Source organism: Tenrec ecaudatus, chromosome 16 (genome assembly GCF_050624435.1).
Source record: "Tenrec ecaudatus isolate mTenEca1 chromosome 16, mTenEca1.hap1, whole genome shotgun sequence".
Taxonomy (NCBI): Eukaryota; Metazoa; Chordata; class Mammalia; order Afrosoricida; family Tenrecidae; genus Tenrec; species Tenrec ecaudatus.
In genome coordinates, this window is record NC_134545.1 from 87,869,015 (window position 1) to 87,885,523 (window position 16,509).

At 47.5% G+C, this 16,509-nt stretch overlaps 1 protein-coding gene and 1 non-coding gene across 2 annotated transcripts; both read left to right on the plus strand.

Moving 5' to 3' along the window:
• Nucleotides 1-969: 969 nt before the first annotated feature.
• Nucleotides 970-12,704, plus strand: INA (internexin neuronal intermediate filament protein alpha). The gene is made up of 3 exons (XM_075533546.1): nt 970-2,097; nt 9,351-9,475; nt 10,793-12,704. The coding sequence occupies exons 1-3, from the start codon at nt 1,027-1,029 to the stop codon at nt 11,088-11,090; spliced, it is 1,494 nt and encodes a 497-aa protein (XP_075389661.1). The 5' UTR covers nt 970-1,026; the 3' UTR covers nt 11,091-12,704.
• Nucleotides 6,636-6,739, plus strand: LOC142430018 (U6 spliceosomal RNA). The gene has a single exon (XR_012780509.1). It is a non-coding gene; the product is annotated as a U6 spliceosomal RNA (small nuclear RNA).
• Nucleotides 12,705-16,509: the final 3,805 nt, after the last annotated feature.

A 16,509-nucleotide genomic window follows, 5' to 3' on the forward strand; every position in this document is an offset into this window, starting at 1 on the left:
TTTTCCCATTTTTTAGAAGTAACCCTAAATCTAGTTTCTTCTTAGATGAGACCTTGCGGTCCAAATTTGTTCACTTTAAAATATTTCAAAACACAAAAATATTTTAAAACAACAACAACACACACACAAAACCAAACCCCAACCTGCACAATTTCGCCACCGTTTGCGGTTTGCAGCCCGATTCTGCATCGAGCTTTGCAGTGCGGGCAAGGAACCCTGTTCATCCTCGGTGCTTCCGGTTCCAGTCCTGGCCCCTTTCCTCCCCACTTTGCGCAACTCATGTTCTTTACCTATCTTGCCTTTCTTTCCACCCCGGGCATCTCGGACTTTCCACTTGGCCTCCCGCCCTGGGCACCCCGGGCGGTGGGAGGGGGGCGAGGGCTGCAGAGGACCGTTGGGAGAGCTGCTCTCTGATGAAGCCCCATTCCCCTCAGCCCCATAAGCCCGAGCCTGCAGAGGCTGAAGACAAAGCTTCGCCCTGGGAGCCTTAGGTTTGACTGAAGAAGTGGGGTAGGGTCTCACTCGGGTCTCTCTCTCCGGGGTAGGTAGGGATGGGCGAGAGGGGCTACTTCCCAGAAAACCCGAACCTCCCAGTGGACGGAGGGGAGAAGGGAGGCCAGGGTTAAGGGCGGTGACAGAACTTTGTGGTGTCCATATGGGAAACCTCGGTCGTTTGACACCTCTCTGCACAACTGGCTTCTAGAGCAGTCCATTTTCGTGGACTCCTGGGGACCGGCACTGGGGACAGGATAGCTCCTCCGCAGAAGGCCGGGTCCCAGAGCCCCAAGTCGGTCGTGCGCGCAGCTGCGGTAGTCTCTGCGCCTCCCCGCCCCCGCTCAGGGATGCACCGCCCCCATCTTCCTTGGAGCTCCGCCTCTAACGCACCGCCCAGGCCGCACGTCCCCCACCCTCTACCCCGCGCCTTAAAAGCGTGCGCACCCCGCGCCGCTCGCCCCGCCTTGCGCACCTCGCCCTGCCTGGCTGCTGCCGCACGCCCAGTCCCATCCTGATCCTGATCCCGGCACCATGAGCTTCGGCTCAGGCTCCGAGCATTACCTGTGCGCCTCCTCCTCCTACCGCAAGGTGTTCGGGGACAGCTCCCGCTTGTCTGCGCGCCTCTCCGGGGTAGGCGGCGCGGGCAGTTTCCGCTCGCAGTCGCTGTCCCGCTGCAATGTGGCCTCCTCGGCTCCCTGCTCGTCGGCCTCTTCGCTCGGCCTGGGTCTGGCCTACCGCCGGCCGCCGGCGTCCGACGGGCTGGACCTGAGTCAGGCGGCGGCGCGCACCAACGAGTACAAGATCATCCGCACCAACGAGAAGGAGCAGCTGCAGGGCCTCAACGACCGCTTTGCCGTGTTCATCGAGAAGGTGCACCAGTTAGAGACCCAGAACCGCGCACTCGAGGCCGAGCTGGCCGCGCTGCGGCAGCGCCACGCTGAGCCGTCGCGCGTCGGCGAGCTCTTCCAGCGGGAGCTGCGCGAACTGCGCGCGCAGCTGGAGGAGGCGAGCTCGGCGCGCGCGCAGGCCCTGCTGGAGCGCGACGGGCTGGCCGAGGAGGTGCAGCGGCTGCGGGCGCGCTGCGAGGAGGAGAGCCGGGGGCGCGAGGGCGCCGAGCGCGCCCTGAAGGCGCAGCAGCGCGACGTGGACGGCGCCACGCTGGCCCGCCTAGACCTGGAGAAGAAGGTGGAGTCGCTGCTGGACGAGCTGGCCTTCGTGCGTCAGGTGCACGACGAAGAGGTGGCCGAGCTACTGGCAACGCTGCAGGCGTCGTCCCAGGCCGCGGCCGAGGTGGACGTGGCGGTGGCGAAGCCCGACCTAAGTTCGGCACTGAGAGAGATCCGCGCCCAGTATGAGTCCCTGGCCGCCAAGAACCTGCAGTCCGCCGAGGAATGGTACAAGTCCAAGTTCGCCAACCTGAACGAGCAGGCGGCGCGCAGCACTGAGGCCATCCGGGCCAGCCGCGAGGAGATCCATGAATACCGTCGCCAGCTGCAGGCGCGCACCATCGAGATTGAGGGGCTACGCGGGGCCAACGAGTCCTTGGAGCGGCAGATCCTGGAGCTGGAGGAACGGCACAGCGCCGAGGTGGTGGGCTACCAGGTAAGCGCTGCGGTGCTGCCAAGGAAAAGGGTAAGGCGCCCAGTCCTCCGGCCCCTTCCCGCGTGTCTCCTCCGCCCGGGAACCTAAGGGAGAGGAGAGAAGCTGGGAGGATCCCTGATGGGAGGTGTTGGCCAACAAAAGGACCTGGAGTCTCTCCCCGTTCATTTCGGGGCTGGAGAGCTCTGTTCCCTGTTCCTGGCGCCCCTATCTGTGCCCCTGTAACAAAGAGGCCAGGACCCCTGCTCTTCAGAATCATGGAGAACGATTGTGTGAACCCAGGCCTCCCCGGCAGCAGGTGGGCGTGCACACACATTGGCGGCCTGGGGAACAGCCCCCCACCCACCCAAAGTGCCAGGAAGCCCAACCGAGTCAGACTGCAACCACTCCGCGATCAGCGGTGCTATCTGGGTTGTGTGGCGTTTTGGATGGATCATGCAATGTTTTCTCTGGGACCTGGAACTGGCATTAAAGGGACAAACTCTCTCTCCCCCCCGCCCCCCCCCGCAGTCCCCCAGCGCCCACCCACACCGACACTGAAGCTTGTGCTTGCATTATCACAGTGAAAGTCACCTGGCACTGTCCATGGTGCTGATCGCCTAATGAACCACCCTCTGGTCTTTCTATCGCAAATGCACCCCCGCCCCCTCCCTCTCCCCTTCCTTCCTCCTTACTCTCCCCCCCACCATTTTCCCTTCCCTCTCCATCTTTCTCCAGTGCCATGTCCCAGTTACAGCTTTCTAGACAATTAACTGCTTTGATTTTTCCCTCCCCTGCTGCAATATGAACACATCAGCCTCGGCTACCTGCAATCAAAGGTCACCTGGTGGACAGCAGCAATGTTCACTTTCATGGATGACTTAGCACTTAACAAAAACCATTTACACTGTGCAGCAGCTGAAAATTCCCATTTCCTAAACATTTTTCCATCCTAAGTGCATGCGATTAATCACAGAGGTGGAGTCAGTCTTTGTTACAGGCCACTTCTTTTTCCTTCCATCTTTGTGTTCTAAGCTACTGTGCCAGTATTGATTGACACTTCCGCCCCTTTCCTTTCCCAACAAAGGCCCATATATCATCAGTTGCATTGTAGAACATTCCAGGCTCATGGCCACCAAGGGCACAAGAGCAAGCGGGAGACATTGGAACTGAAAGCTACATTAGATAAGATGCCAGGATTTCAGAAACTTGCAGTAATTCACTCTCACTAGGGTGAACATTTGATGAAATTAATAAGATGGGGTACTTACCATTAGCAGAACTAACAAGGGGGTGGTATCTCAAGAGTAGTGTTTTAGTCAAGAGCTAAACAATTATCAAGTTATCATTGGTGTGCAGATCTGCTGTTCCTTACGAAGGGAGAAAGCTTGCTTTGAACCCTTTGTTTTAGCTAGTTTGGTAGTCCTTCAACTAAACGCCTTTATTTTGCTTCCAAATGTGTAACCCAAGCTTTTGTGCTATGTGGCCTATCCCCTGGGTGATCCCAAGGATTCACATTTGCGTAATTGAAGCTTCTCATGGTTTCTTCTGGAAGCCTCTGGAAGGATGAGCCCAGGTGGTCTTCTGGAGGGCTAGCCAGTATTTCTACAAAAAGGATACCTGGCCCATATCTGCCATCTGAATGGCAGAGAATGAAAGAGGACTTTGCCATGTCCTCTATTCGCTTGTTACAGCTCTTTCGTGCTAAAAGGTAGGGACTGTGTTGTCTGGCTTGTGTTGTTTGCTTTAAAAGGCTTTCTAGTGTCCGACAATAGTAGGGCTTTTGAGTCATGGTCTGCAGGGAACAAACAAAAAAAACCCCAACTGCGGCATCTGCACCTCTGCAGTGCTGCTCCCAGCAGAAGCTAGGTGGAGCCTGGTGGCCCTGCTGGTAGGACAGGAAGAGGCCCTCAGTTATTTCATAACCCTTGTGAGCTAAGGCTTAAGTGGGGCTCACCACCTCAGCCAACATCCTGAAGGTCTGAGCCACAGGAATGTCTTCTATTTGTTCTCTGGTAATTCCAGCCATGCTGACCAAGGTTAAAAACAAAAAAGCTAAACTCAACTAAAAACCTTCAACAGAGGAGATCCAGCCAGTGATTTTTTGCCCTCTCACCCCACCCCACCCCTGCCCCTTGCACTGCAGTAGGCTGTTCTTTCTTTTGCTTCGGAGACCTGTGTTTCTTTACAAGGTTGCCACCTTCTAAGAGGCAGAGGAAGGCCCCATCAAAGTCATATACCTCCCACCTCCCCGCCTGCCCCAGAGAACAAACAGCCTGCATGAGGTGAGGGATTCAAGGTGACATAGTAAATACACCATGATGCTTGGGAGAGACCTAATCAGGAGAAATGGTGTAGAGCTTATTGTCTTCAAAAGTCAGAGGCAGCCAGCCGAAGCTGGAGGCTACTAACCTTGCTTGGCCACCTCACTGCCTTTAAAGCCCCATCTCTGAAAAGATGCCTAAAGACATTTTGTGGAGGTTCACTGGGGGCTTGTGGGCCCCACCCCACGAACTGTAGTTGGTCTTAGAAAGCTGCAGCTTTCCATGAAAGACCTTGCTGAGCAATCAAGATCACTGTTGGTTAATGCTCTCCTGGGAGCCGAGCCAAGTCTGGCCTCTTCTCCCCAATATGAGATTGGCGAACAACCTAATTAAATAGCAGGAGGGATCTTGCCCCTTGGGGACTGGGGGGGGTGACAGTGGCTGCTTTTAAATCCATTGCTTGGTAGACCCCTGTCTGAAATTAGAAATCAGCGGGGGGAAAGCCATGTTTGTTTGTTTTTTAATTATTTTTAACTTTCATCTGTTTTTTTGCGGGAAGGGGGATTGTTTTTCTTTTTTCTACCCCTCTAGCTACTGGGTGTCACCTGTACTGCAATTAAACTGCACTACAATGAATAATTCCTAAACACAGTGTCACAACGAGAGCTCTTGGGCTTAAAAAAAAAAAACAACAAAATGAAAAAAAAAAAACGATTCCCAACCCACTCTCAAAGATTGCAACTCACTTACACGTGGGACCCAGGGATAAGCATTTAAAATGGAAAAAAAAAAGCACTAGATCCCTGCTGGTCTGCAGCCTGATTTGGGGGATGCTCTGACTTAAAACGCCTTTTCTACTATAAAACTGCTGTCAGGAATTCAGACAATGCACCCTCTTAAAGTGAAGTGGTGGGTGGGGTGGGGGTGTAGTGGGCGGGGAAATGGAGGAAACCAGGAACAAAGACTGGAGCTCCAAGAAGAAAAAGAAGGTATACCAAGGGACCACCAGGTAGATTCTTAGGGAAACCTCTCCGCACCCCCCCCCCCCTTCATTCTTCTGAGCAGGCAGTCCGGATGCCCTTGTCCCGCAGACCGTTGGCACTCCGTGTCTTCTAGCTGCAGGCCCCCTCAGTGCTATGATGAGGTCCACCCAGGTCCTGCTGCTCTCCACGGCAGACGCGGGCGTGGCCGCTTCCTCCCCCAGGACTGCCTCCCTGCAGCTGAAGGAAGGGCAGCAGATGCTCCGCAGTGGGGCTTAGGCGCTCGCCGGCGGAGAGACCCCAGCTGGGGTGGGCCTCGCAGCATCCCTCCCGCAGTCCCTGGGGCCCGGCCTGAGCTGGGCGGGGCGGGGCTGGCTTCAGCCGGAGGCCATCTTGGGCAGGACTTGGGAAGGGCATGGTAGGCCAGGCCTGCTGGGGAGGAGAGAACAAAGAGAGGAGACTTTGAAGAGCTGTAGTCTGCGGGGCAGCACCAGCGCCTTCTAAAAAGGGCAAAGTCGTGCTTTTTGTTCGTTCTGATCTACAAATTAAGGGCTTAGTGAAATGAGTACCGTGAAGTTCAAGGACATTTCACCTAGCTAGATAGAACTGGCTCCCCAGGAAACAGCACTGAAGCCAGCGTACTTTCTGAACAAGGACCGAATGAACCTGCCAACGAGATGGAATGTGTCTACCTTTGAATCACACTGACAGGAAGGAGTACCTCAGACCAGTTCACCGCCCAAAACAACAACCGGCCGCCATCTGGTTGATGCTGACACAGCCAGCCTGGGTTTCTGAGACTGTAACTGCTTATGGGAGTAGAATGCCCCCAGTCTTTCTCCCACTGAGCAGCTGGTGGTCTCCAACTATTGACCTTGCAAATCGAATTCCAATTCATAACCATTGTCCATGACAAAGTAAAGGGCGCCGCTGGGCACGTGACCACAAACATGGCCCTCGGGTAGGGCAGAAATGTCAGCTTAGTACACTTTTCAGTATACTGCTACAGCTGACATAAAAAGACATCATTAAACTATAGGGAAAAATATTGATCATATCGTTACTTGGAATTGCTAAGAAAAGTTTCAGTGTGTTTAATGCACTGCGTAAGAGTAGTACACACCACTTTTACTGGCAGAGAGGCTAAAGATCATAGCCTTGGAATTCCTGCAGGGCAGTTCTACTTGCCCCTATAAAGTAGTCACTGTTGAAATCCGCCCCTTGGCAATGGGAGCCAATATTAAAATTTTATTCTGTGTTGCGTTTTTGAGTTTTCTTTGAATTGTGGTGTTGGTGAAGAACATAGAAAGTACCCTGGGTGCTCGCTTCGGTGGCACCTAGACTAAAATTGGAACGATCCAGAGATTAGGCTGGCCCCTGTGCAAGGGTGACACGCAAGTTCGTGAAGCATTCCATATTTAAAAGAAAGTACCCAGAGCTGCCAAAGGAACAAACAGCCAAAATGCTCCCTAGAAGCAAGGGTGGTGAGACTCTGTCTCCTGTATTTTGGCTGTGCTATCATGACAGACCAGTCCCTGGAGAAGGACATCATGCTCGGTAAAGTAGAGATTCCGTGCAAAAGATGAAGGCCCTGCCTGAACAAGATGGATTGACCCAGTGGCTACACGGATGGACTCAAACATAACTGTGAGGATGGCTAAGGACCAGGATCACTAGGAATCCGCTAACTCACAAGTGTGTGTCCAGAAGGCTGTCCCTATCATGCAAAAACCACATATATGATATTTGCAATGATAAACGTCACATTTATTGAACACACCCTGTCAGTGCTATTCTAATCCCGATTTATCTAACGAGACAATGGACTCCTAACGTGTCAGAGCACCTTAGAAAAGAACAAAATCTTTTCCATATGCACAAATGTAAGGTTTAATGAAACTAAATTTTAGGAAACTGAGGTATGTTGATGATTGGAGGCAGGGCAAGAAATGCAACCCTAGATCATGATGAAATTCTCTTTTTCTCAAATACTGTTTCTCCTGCCTTACTCCAAAAAGAATAGGCTTGTTTGGAGGTTAATTTATACTCAACTAGCAGCCACCATGGAAACCGTCTTAATGAAAATCCTTTTAAGCCCCCTATAATCTCTTGACACTTGGACTATTTCTATCATAGCAACTATTTCCATCTCAGCAGAATGCATTTTCACCACCTCCTGCCATCCCCTACACTCTTCCCATCAGTCAATTGAATTTCTCCTTTGCTGCATTCCTGTTGATATTTATGGAACAGGTAGGTGGTATGAATTTTAATTCTTTCTGCAATTATCTTGAGTTGGGAGTTTCTTCTACCCCATGATCTATCAGCCCTGCCCTTCACCATGGTCGAATCTAGGTCTACACAATGGGCATTACAAGGCCTCCCTACCTCTTACCTCCCGAGGACTTATTTTCTGGAAGTTTCTGACATATTTACTTGCACCACTATTTCATAAACCTACTTCCAAGTCACCATGCTCTTCACCTATGCAACATGCAGCTCAATTATGTGAGTTAATTGCGCCCGCCTTTTCAGGTCACAGGAAATGTTTAGGTTGTACCAGTCATTCACTCAACTATTCATTCAGCAGCTACTGTGTGTTGTGCTGGATCCTGGGATTCCAGAGATGCCTGAGACGGAAACTGTCCCTGTTCCCATGTTAATGAACATTCTAGAGCAGAAGTTCTCAACCAGGAATGGCTGTGGTCCTTCAGAGGACATTAACAATGTCTGGTCTGCAGGCATTTGTGGACATCACAGCTGGAGGCCAGGGTAGGGAAGGTCCTACTGTTATCTACCTAGTAAGAGAATCAGGATGCTGCTAAACAAGGTACAATGCACAGGACACCACCATCCAACCAAGAACAGTGCTGACATTAAGAAACTAGGTTCTAGAAGAAGGCAGCAGAAAATATACAAGGAACAAAATGATTTCAGATCTTGGATCAGCGCTAAGAACAAAGTGACCCCTGGCCAGTGGGTGCCTTCTAATTTGTCTTCCTGTGGGAGCACAGATTTCCAATGGGCCCAGAGGCCCCGTGCTGGCTAGCGGCTGCCTTGGTTCAAGACAAAAATAATCTGATGGGAGTGGGGGTGGGAGGTGTGTGCTTTAAATTGAAGGTCTTGGAGAAAGATCAGCCTGAGGCAAGAACATTTAAACTAAGACACACTACTACATATCCCAGGCCAGGCAGAGAAAACAGCAAACCCAAAGGGCCTGGGACAACTTGGAACTTGGTTTGTTTTCCATTCGAAAGACCTCAGGGTTGGTGAAGCAGGCTGAGGTGGGAGGGATGCAGTGGTTAGATCTTACTAAGGAGTTTGGATTTTATCCCAAAGTCGTTGGAAGGGCTTAAGCAGGTTCGAGAGGATCTGCTTGGTTGTAAAAAGAAATGTTCTGGCTGCTCTAGGACCAGGGACGGAAAGCCTTTTTCTTTCTTTTTTCATGCCAGAGTTTACACCTGGGAGAATTTGGGGCAAAAGCCTTATATGGACCCAGTTTCTTCTTTTTTAATTATCCTCAGCTGGCCATTTGAATACTTTAAAAGAAAAAAAACAGCCCTGTAGTGCTGGTTAGCTGCCTCCGTAAGTCATCATGTAAAAGGCGTTTGATAAAATCCTTGAGGACCAACCAGGCTTCCAGGAGAGCCTGCAGGCGAGGTGGAGGCACAGACTTGCTGTCCTTGCGGTGCTCTCCAGGCCCTGAGTGGAGGCCCTGGGTTTTTGAAAGGGTGGGCAGCAACTGAGTTATTTAGTATTAGTGCAACAAGCCGGGAGAAAGGAAATAAAATTTTAAAAAATAGCCCTGCTGTTCAGCTGAGAAGATAGACACGGTGTTTCCCACCCCTCCCCCTCCATCAGAATCTCCTAGCGACCTTCATGGGAAAATGTAGATGCTGGCACCACACTCCAGGGGCACTTTATAAATTCCTTAAGTTTTAAGGTGTGGTCAGGATTGAAAACCCTTGCCTTGGGGAAATCATGATGGTCTCCGCTCGTTTGGCCTAAATACTTTGGAATTGTCACTTTCCAGGACAGCATCGGGCAGCTGGAGCATGACCTGAGGAACACCAAGAGTGAGATGGCTCGCCACCTTCGGGAATATCAGGACTTGCTCAATGTCAAAATGGCCCTTGACATTGAGATAGCAGCCTACAGGTACGCAAAAGGCATGCTTATCCTTCCAAGTAGATCCATTTACCTGGGACAGTGCTGGAGCCCTTGGTGGTGTAGTGGTTACTCATTGGGATGCTAACCACAAGGCCAGCAGTTAGAAACCACTAGCCACTCCTTGGGAGAAAGACAGGGCTTTCTACTCCCAGTAAAAAGTTAGAATCTTGGAAACTCACAGGAACCATTTACACAGCCCTGTAGGGTAGCTCTGTACAATTCTTGTCACAATCCTTACATACATCCATTGTGTCAAGAACATATGTATATGATTACTTCTTAACACAAAATTCTAGGACCTATTTAAGAGTCTTGAGTTTCTGATTTTAAAAAAAAATAATTTTTTATTTTTACTTTCAAGTTTGATTGACATAATTTACATATCATATAATTAAATAGCTTAAACCCAGAGGGTGAAATAAAAATTAAAGAGTTGTGCAGACATCATGCTAATCAATTTTTAGAACATTTTCTTCTTTTCTTGTATGCATTCTGATTTTTTATTTATTTATTTTTATTTATTTTTTTAATTGTTAACACTTTAATCTCTATTTATTTATTTATTTTTAAAAATCTTTTTATTGGGGCTCATAAGGCTCTTATCACAATCTGTACATACATCACATGAGCAAAGCACCCTTATACATTCGTTGCACTCGTCACTCTCATAATTCACCTTCCACTTGGGTTCCTGGAATCAGCTCGTTTTCCCGTTTTTTCCCCCCACCCCCCTCCCTCCCCGATCCCACCCCTGGTCCCTTGATAGTTTATAAATAATTATTATATCTTATCTTACACTCCCCGGCACATTCTGATGTTTTAAATGGGATATGAGCAGCAGGTATTGGGACTGTGCTTTTGTGTCCAGGCCAGGCTGAGAAAAGCCTACTGTGTGTAACAGCGTCATTTTCTAGTGTCTATTGTTGGCTCCCTTCCTTTTGTTCCACTCTACATCGAAAAGTACCAGTCTCAAAATCAAGAAGGATGCGATTTCTCCCTCCGTGTGGACTTCTGCCCTCCTTATCCCTGTTGCATTTAAGGTGTTAATTAGCAAAAGTACTTCTCCCTGGAGTTTCTGAGACTCTTAAGTGCCAATTATGGGTGTGATGTGGCCAAGGGGAGTTGTAATGCTTCCCTTTGCCAGTGCCTTAAATACAGATGGTGCTGAGGATGGCTATGTGTGTGTACACTTAGGAATGTATGTACCTACACATGTATACATGGGAACTTTTTGGGCAGGGTGGAGGAGACTTTTAAAACGTTGCAAGTTGACTTCCTGATGATTTGTCTCTGTTGGATTTACAGGAAACTGTTGGAAGGTGAAGAGACCCGTTTTAGTACCAGTGGCTTAAGCATTTCAGGGCTGAATCCGCTTCCCAATCCAAGTTATCTGCTCCCACCTAGAATCCTCAGCTCTGCAACCTCCAAGGTCTCATCCACTAAGAAAGAGAAGGAAGATGAGGAGGCATCTAAGGTGGCCTCAAAGAAAACCTCCCAGATAGGGGAAAGTTTCGAAGAAATATTGGAGGAGACAGTCATAGCTACTAAGAAAACCGAGAAATCAAATATAGAAGAAAGCACCATTTCAGACCAAAAAATATAATTCATTTGCTTTAACAAAAGTCCATGCTTAAGAGGGAATATGCGTTTGACTCTTTAAACAGCTTGTTCTTGATCCAAAACACCTATCGCCACTATCAAACGTCTTCGAGGCTTCATACTTAGTATTGAATACATTCTCTAGTAGAAAACTCTCCCCTAGATTGGAGCAAGCTGTAGCACTGGAGCATCACAGAAGAGCTCCCCAAGAATCTCACAATCTCACCTCCAGCTCAGGCTTCACAGCGTTAGATGATTCAGGTGCAGAGGAAGTACAAACCCAGGTGCTAAATCTGTGATCATCAGTCATTTGCTGCGAATGGCAATTATAACCTACATTCATTCACTATACCCAGCCGTTCACCCTGCTTTATAACCTCACTTTAGAGACCTAAAACATCAGATCACTGCCAAAGATAAACCTATGGTTCACACCCAACTCCACTCTGATAGAACCCGTTCCCAAATAATAAGGTGTTTGCTTAATGGACATTTTCCCTTCCACCCCCACCTCAATTCTGTATACCTTTTACTTCTACTCAGAGAATGAACGAAGAGGGGGGTGTGGGGACCCTGTAGATTTCTTCCCCTTTGAACACATTTAGGTTAACAAGAGCTTAAGCCCCACCCCCTTGAGTGCTCCTCACTCAGTGGGTAAAATTAGATGCATGTTGACCATTTCTCTGATTCGTGTAATGACTTAGTCCTGCCCATGTCATATCCTTCCAATCATGTAGGTTAAGAAAAATGGCAATGATGAGTTTTAAGGGTTGTCCTCAAACATGAAATTCTTAAAAGAATACCTAGATCTTAGGTTTTCCGCTTATTTAAATCCATTTAATTAGAGGGAAAAAAGACGACTAATATAGCTTTTCACTGTAAAGTTAGCACAATGATAGTTAGCGATGATTAAGCTGATCCTAGGTTTAGTAGTTAGGAGTATTTCTATGGATGGAAAAGGCCAATGTCTTACTTACCTATCTGTGTTAGTTCATTTGTGGCGATGTAGAAGTAGCTTGTTCATATTCTCACCCTTAGAAGCCACCTTCTCCCCTTTCCACTAGTCAAGGCCCTATCTTCACTCTCCTGCGCCTTTAAAAAAGTATAGGATGTTTATCACCAGGACACAATGCTACTGCCCCAAAGTAAAAAATAAAACCACTTCGGGTCAGTCAATAGCACCAGCAGATACAGAAAATGAAGTCTCTTCTAAGAGTCCTTTCCCAACACTTCCCACATCGCAGCATTACTGAAGGGGTCTCCTCTGACAGAGAAGAGGCGGCGCTAAGAACAAAGCAGGGCTGCCGAGGTCCCTGCTCACCTGCTAGGAAGTAGCTTATGGAGAGCCACCTCATCGCCCCAGCTGTATGGCATCTGCATTGCCCAGTCTTCCTCGTGCCAAGATCAATGCAGGGCTTGCCCTCTGTCAGCTGTCACTCCCACCCGTTAGTTTCCTGTGTCCTTTACACACCTCCACGGAGAGCTGGGGAAACGGGCGGGATGCTTTTCCTCTAGCACATGCCTCAATAATTAAAGGAACTTGAAAGAAACTTTCTCCCCTTGCCCCATCTCTTTTACTCCTCACTCATACTGTAAGACATTAGTAAAAATAAAAGTCACACGAATCTCACCAACACGTATGTTCTGTGATTTGTGGTTTCAGAGGGAGGCACTGCTTTGGGTCAAAGAACTATACCTCCAAAGAATTCAGATATTTGGGGACCAGCCTCCACATTCCAATGGGTTCCAGAGGGTGGTGGTGTAACAGGGGTAAGGAAACATCAGACAAGACAAAGCATGCAAGTGTGCACCTCTCCCCTGGCCACCGGAACCAAAGTGAGGGAGGAACATTTTCTTTTGCAAGCTTATATAATCTCAGGCATGGAAGCCACGTCACACACAGTTAACAGTAAGAGGTTGTATTAGAGGAATACACGTATTAGGAGGGCGACGATCTCAGGGTGTGCACACAATAGGGAGGTATTAGAGGCATACATGATTGGCAGGTACAGTCATGTAACAATTGGCATCACTATGGGGGGGGGGCATTGTGGGGAATAACCCAGAATGACTGGGATGCATCTCCAACTCCCTAATGTGAAGGCATTTTTCCGCCAGAATCTGCCTCCCAAACTCCTTAATTATGCGCGTCAAGTTTGCAGGCATACACTCTCTTCATGGGTCTGTTTCCCACAGATAGGAGATGTTCCCTGGATTGTAGATGTTCTCTGGATTGTGCCTTGGGGCTGTTGCCTGCATTGGTTTCAGATAGTCTTGTTGGCAGCACGCAGTGCAGAGTGAGTTAATCTCATGGCAAGGGAAGCAGGAAGCCATTCAAAGTATGAAGGGCAGTCCATTATGCACCTGCAGCATGATTTCATTGTTAGGTGTCATTGAGTCAGTTCCAACCCACAGTAGCAACCCTGTGCACGAGAGAATGGAACCCTGCCTGGTCCTGCGCCATCCTTAGTTGTTCCTATGCTTGAGCCCATTGCTGTAATCACTGTCAATCCTTTTCACTGAGGGCCTTGCTCTTTTCTGTCCCTCTTTCAAGGAAGATGTCCTTTTCCAGGGACTTATCTTGCCTGACAATACACTCAAACTATGTAAGACCAAGTCTTGCTGTCTTTGCCTTTAAGGTGCTCAGCCATACCGCTCCCAAGACAGACCTGTCCTTTCAGCGGTCCATGGTACTTTGCAGTCTTCTTCACCAGCACCAAAATTCAAATGCATCCATTCTTCCATCTTCCTTATTCAATGTCCAACATTCATATGTGTATGAGGTGACTGAAAATACCTTGGCTGTAAGCACACCATATGAGAACGCACTGGCAGAAGATACAGGACAGAATTCAAAATAAGGATCTTTTCCTTCTTTGGAAATGAGATCTACCACTGGAGAACCCAGATCATGGGCAGGAATGATAGTTTTTCCCTAATGAAGTTATTCTCAAACTTTTCGGGTTACTGATCCCTTAGAGAGCTATGAACTCTCTCCTCCGAAAAGAACACACACACACATCCCTAAGTTCATGGGTGTCAAGCTGAAATTCCTTAAGGCCAGGCCAGTTTCCAAAAATAGAGACTGAAAATGAGACAGATTTAACTCACAGCTGATGGTTGAGGCTGGGTTTGTTCAATCCTATACAGTACCGTGCTCTTCAACTCAACTAGCTGAGTACTCGAAAGACACTCAGATATATTGATGGTACCACTAGTAAGAAGAGATGTGAGTCTTGCACTAGAAAACTGGCTCTTTTTAGGACCTCTTTGGAACAATCATCGCAATACATAACTTGAGTACATATATTGGCTGCTGCTTCTAATAATTCTACTTGGTTTATGGGCCCTCCTGTAACTTGGCTCGTTTGTATCTTTCTCCTATTTTCTTGCATCATCACTACATGAAATCATCTATAAAAGATATTGAAAGCTTCTTATCGAGTTGATAAATCATTACAGTCGGAACAACTGGCAGCATAGAAGACGCATTATGAGAAAGCATCAAGTACTGTGATCAAACCAGACAACAAAATGAGCCCCTTAAATTGTGGGAAAGCTCATTACACAGAACTCAAATGACATGAAGTTCAACTTCTCGGATTCATAGACAATGAGATTCTCTGCATCATAAAAATTAACAGCAAAAAAAATTTATTAACAGCAATAAAAACACTGGTCATCTAGTCAATGCTAACAGCAATCCTATGTAGGGTTTCCTAGCTCGTAAATATTTATGGAAGCAGACCTCTTTTGGTGGCTTTGAACTGCTGACCTTTCAGTTAGCAGTCCAATGCCTAACCTATAGGGCTTCACAGCTTTAATTTATTCAGTATCTACTAGCTATGTAATAGGCATTATAATAAGCAGTAAACACTATTTCAACCTTACAACCACTCCATGAGGGTAGTTTTTGTATTTCACAAATGAGGAAATAGAGCTTCAGAAGGACAAGGTTAAACCCGAATCTGAAATCCTATCTGACTCCACAGGATTTGTTGTTCTCCCTGTGCTGCCCCCACCTCTGTAAGTAAAACAAAGCTGCTTCACTTGCAGTAGAAATCTTTCATTTTGGTTTTTTTTCAATCATTTTACTGAGGGCTCATACAATTCTTGTCACAATCCATACATACATCAATTGTATAAAACACATTTGTACATTCATTACCCTCATCATTCTAAAAAAAAAAATGTTTCCCACCTAAGCCCCTGGCACCAGCTCATTTAATTTCGTGTTGTTTTTCAATAGGTTTCCCTTAAAGCTTTTGTGTCCCAGAAACTCTTGGCAATGCCAAGTCCAAGCAAGCTGTTATGCTTTGCAGGCTTCCTGCACCTTCTGTCTTTCTGCATTGCAGAGGCAGAGGCAACTCAAAACTGGGCTCTGAGCCTATCCAACCACGAGTCACCTCTGCTTCTGCTAAAAGTTAGGTGGGAGCAGGGTGTTATTTCCATGTTATGAAACAGGAGGGGGAGTTTCTCTTACATTCTTGCAAAGAAATTCTGTAGCACAGCATCAAGGGCCTAAAAATGAGGGAATGGACAGTTTCTCAAGGGATAAACACGGGCTGCTTCAGAGTTCATTTTATAGCACCGGCGAAAGGATTTCAGCCATGTCAGGAAAACCGACCCACTGCAAGATGGATTCCAACTCAGAGACACTATAGGAGAGTAAACCACACCTTTAAGGGAGCAGAAAGCTTCATCTTTAGGCAACCATTCATGGTTCAAAGGGCAAAAATGAAACCATTTTTAAAATGTATTTAAAAATTCATTGGTATGGAATTTATAATAAGCTATCAGAGAAATAGAATTCCAGAAGTCTCCTGTGCCTTCTGCTTCATCTGAGGCTGCTGTGTACAATCACCCGGGGCCTATCCCAGTTAGAAGTCTCATCAGGACATCATAAGCCAGCTCTAACAAAGCGAGGTATTGATTTCAAAACAGAGCCCAGAGAAAAAAAAAGTCAGAAGTCTCCCTGGAAAAGAAAGAGCAGGAAATGTTGCTTATTTATGAGCATGCTTCACTGATTTCCTATTAATATTTATTTTATTTTTATGACTGTATTATCAAAACATCTTTTAAGAGCTTGGGTAAAAACATCTGAGGTTTTACCCAAGAACGCTTACTTGGGTGTAAGTAAAAGGTAATACAGTAATATAAAAGTGAAAAAAAAAACACAGAGATTGCAGGCCTTTAAAACAGAGCTCATAGGTGAAATTTTACTTTCCTTTATAAGACATACACTGCTGACTTTGCTGCCGGGTCAGATGTAACGCACAGGTTAGGCTCATGTCATCCTGTATCTAACTATTTTCAAATATTACAAATGGACCTGCCACCTGCTAATCAGATGAATGCTCCTGAATCCAGCCAAACAAAAGGCTGTTTTTATTACGTTGCCATGCTCTGCTGCGTGTCCTTAC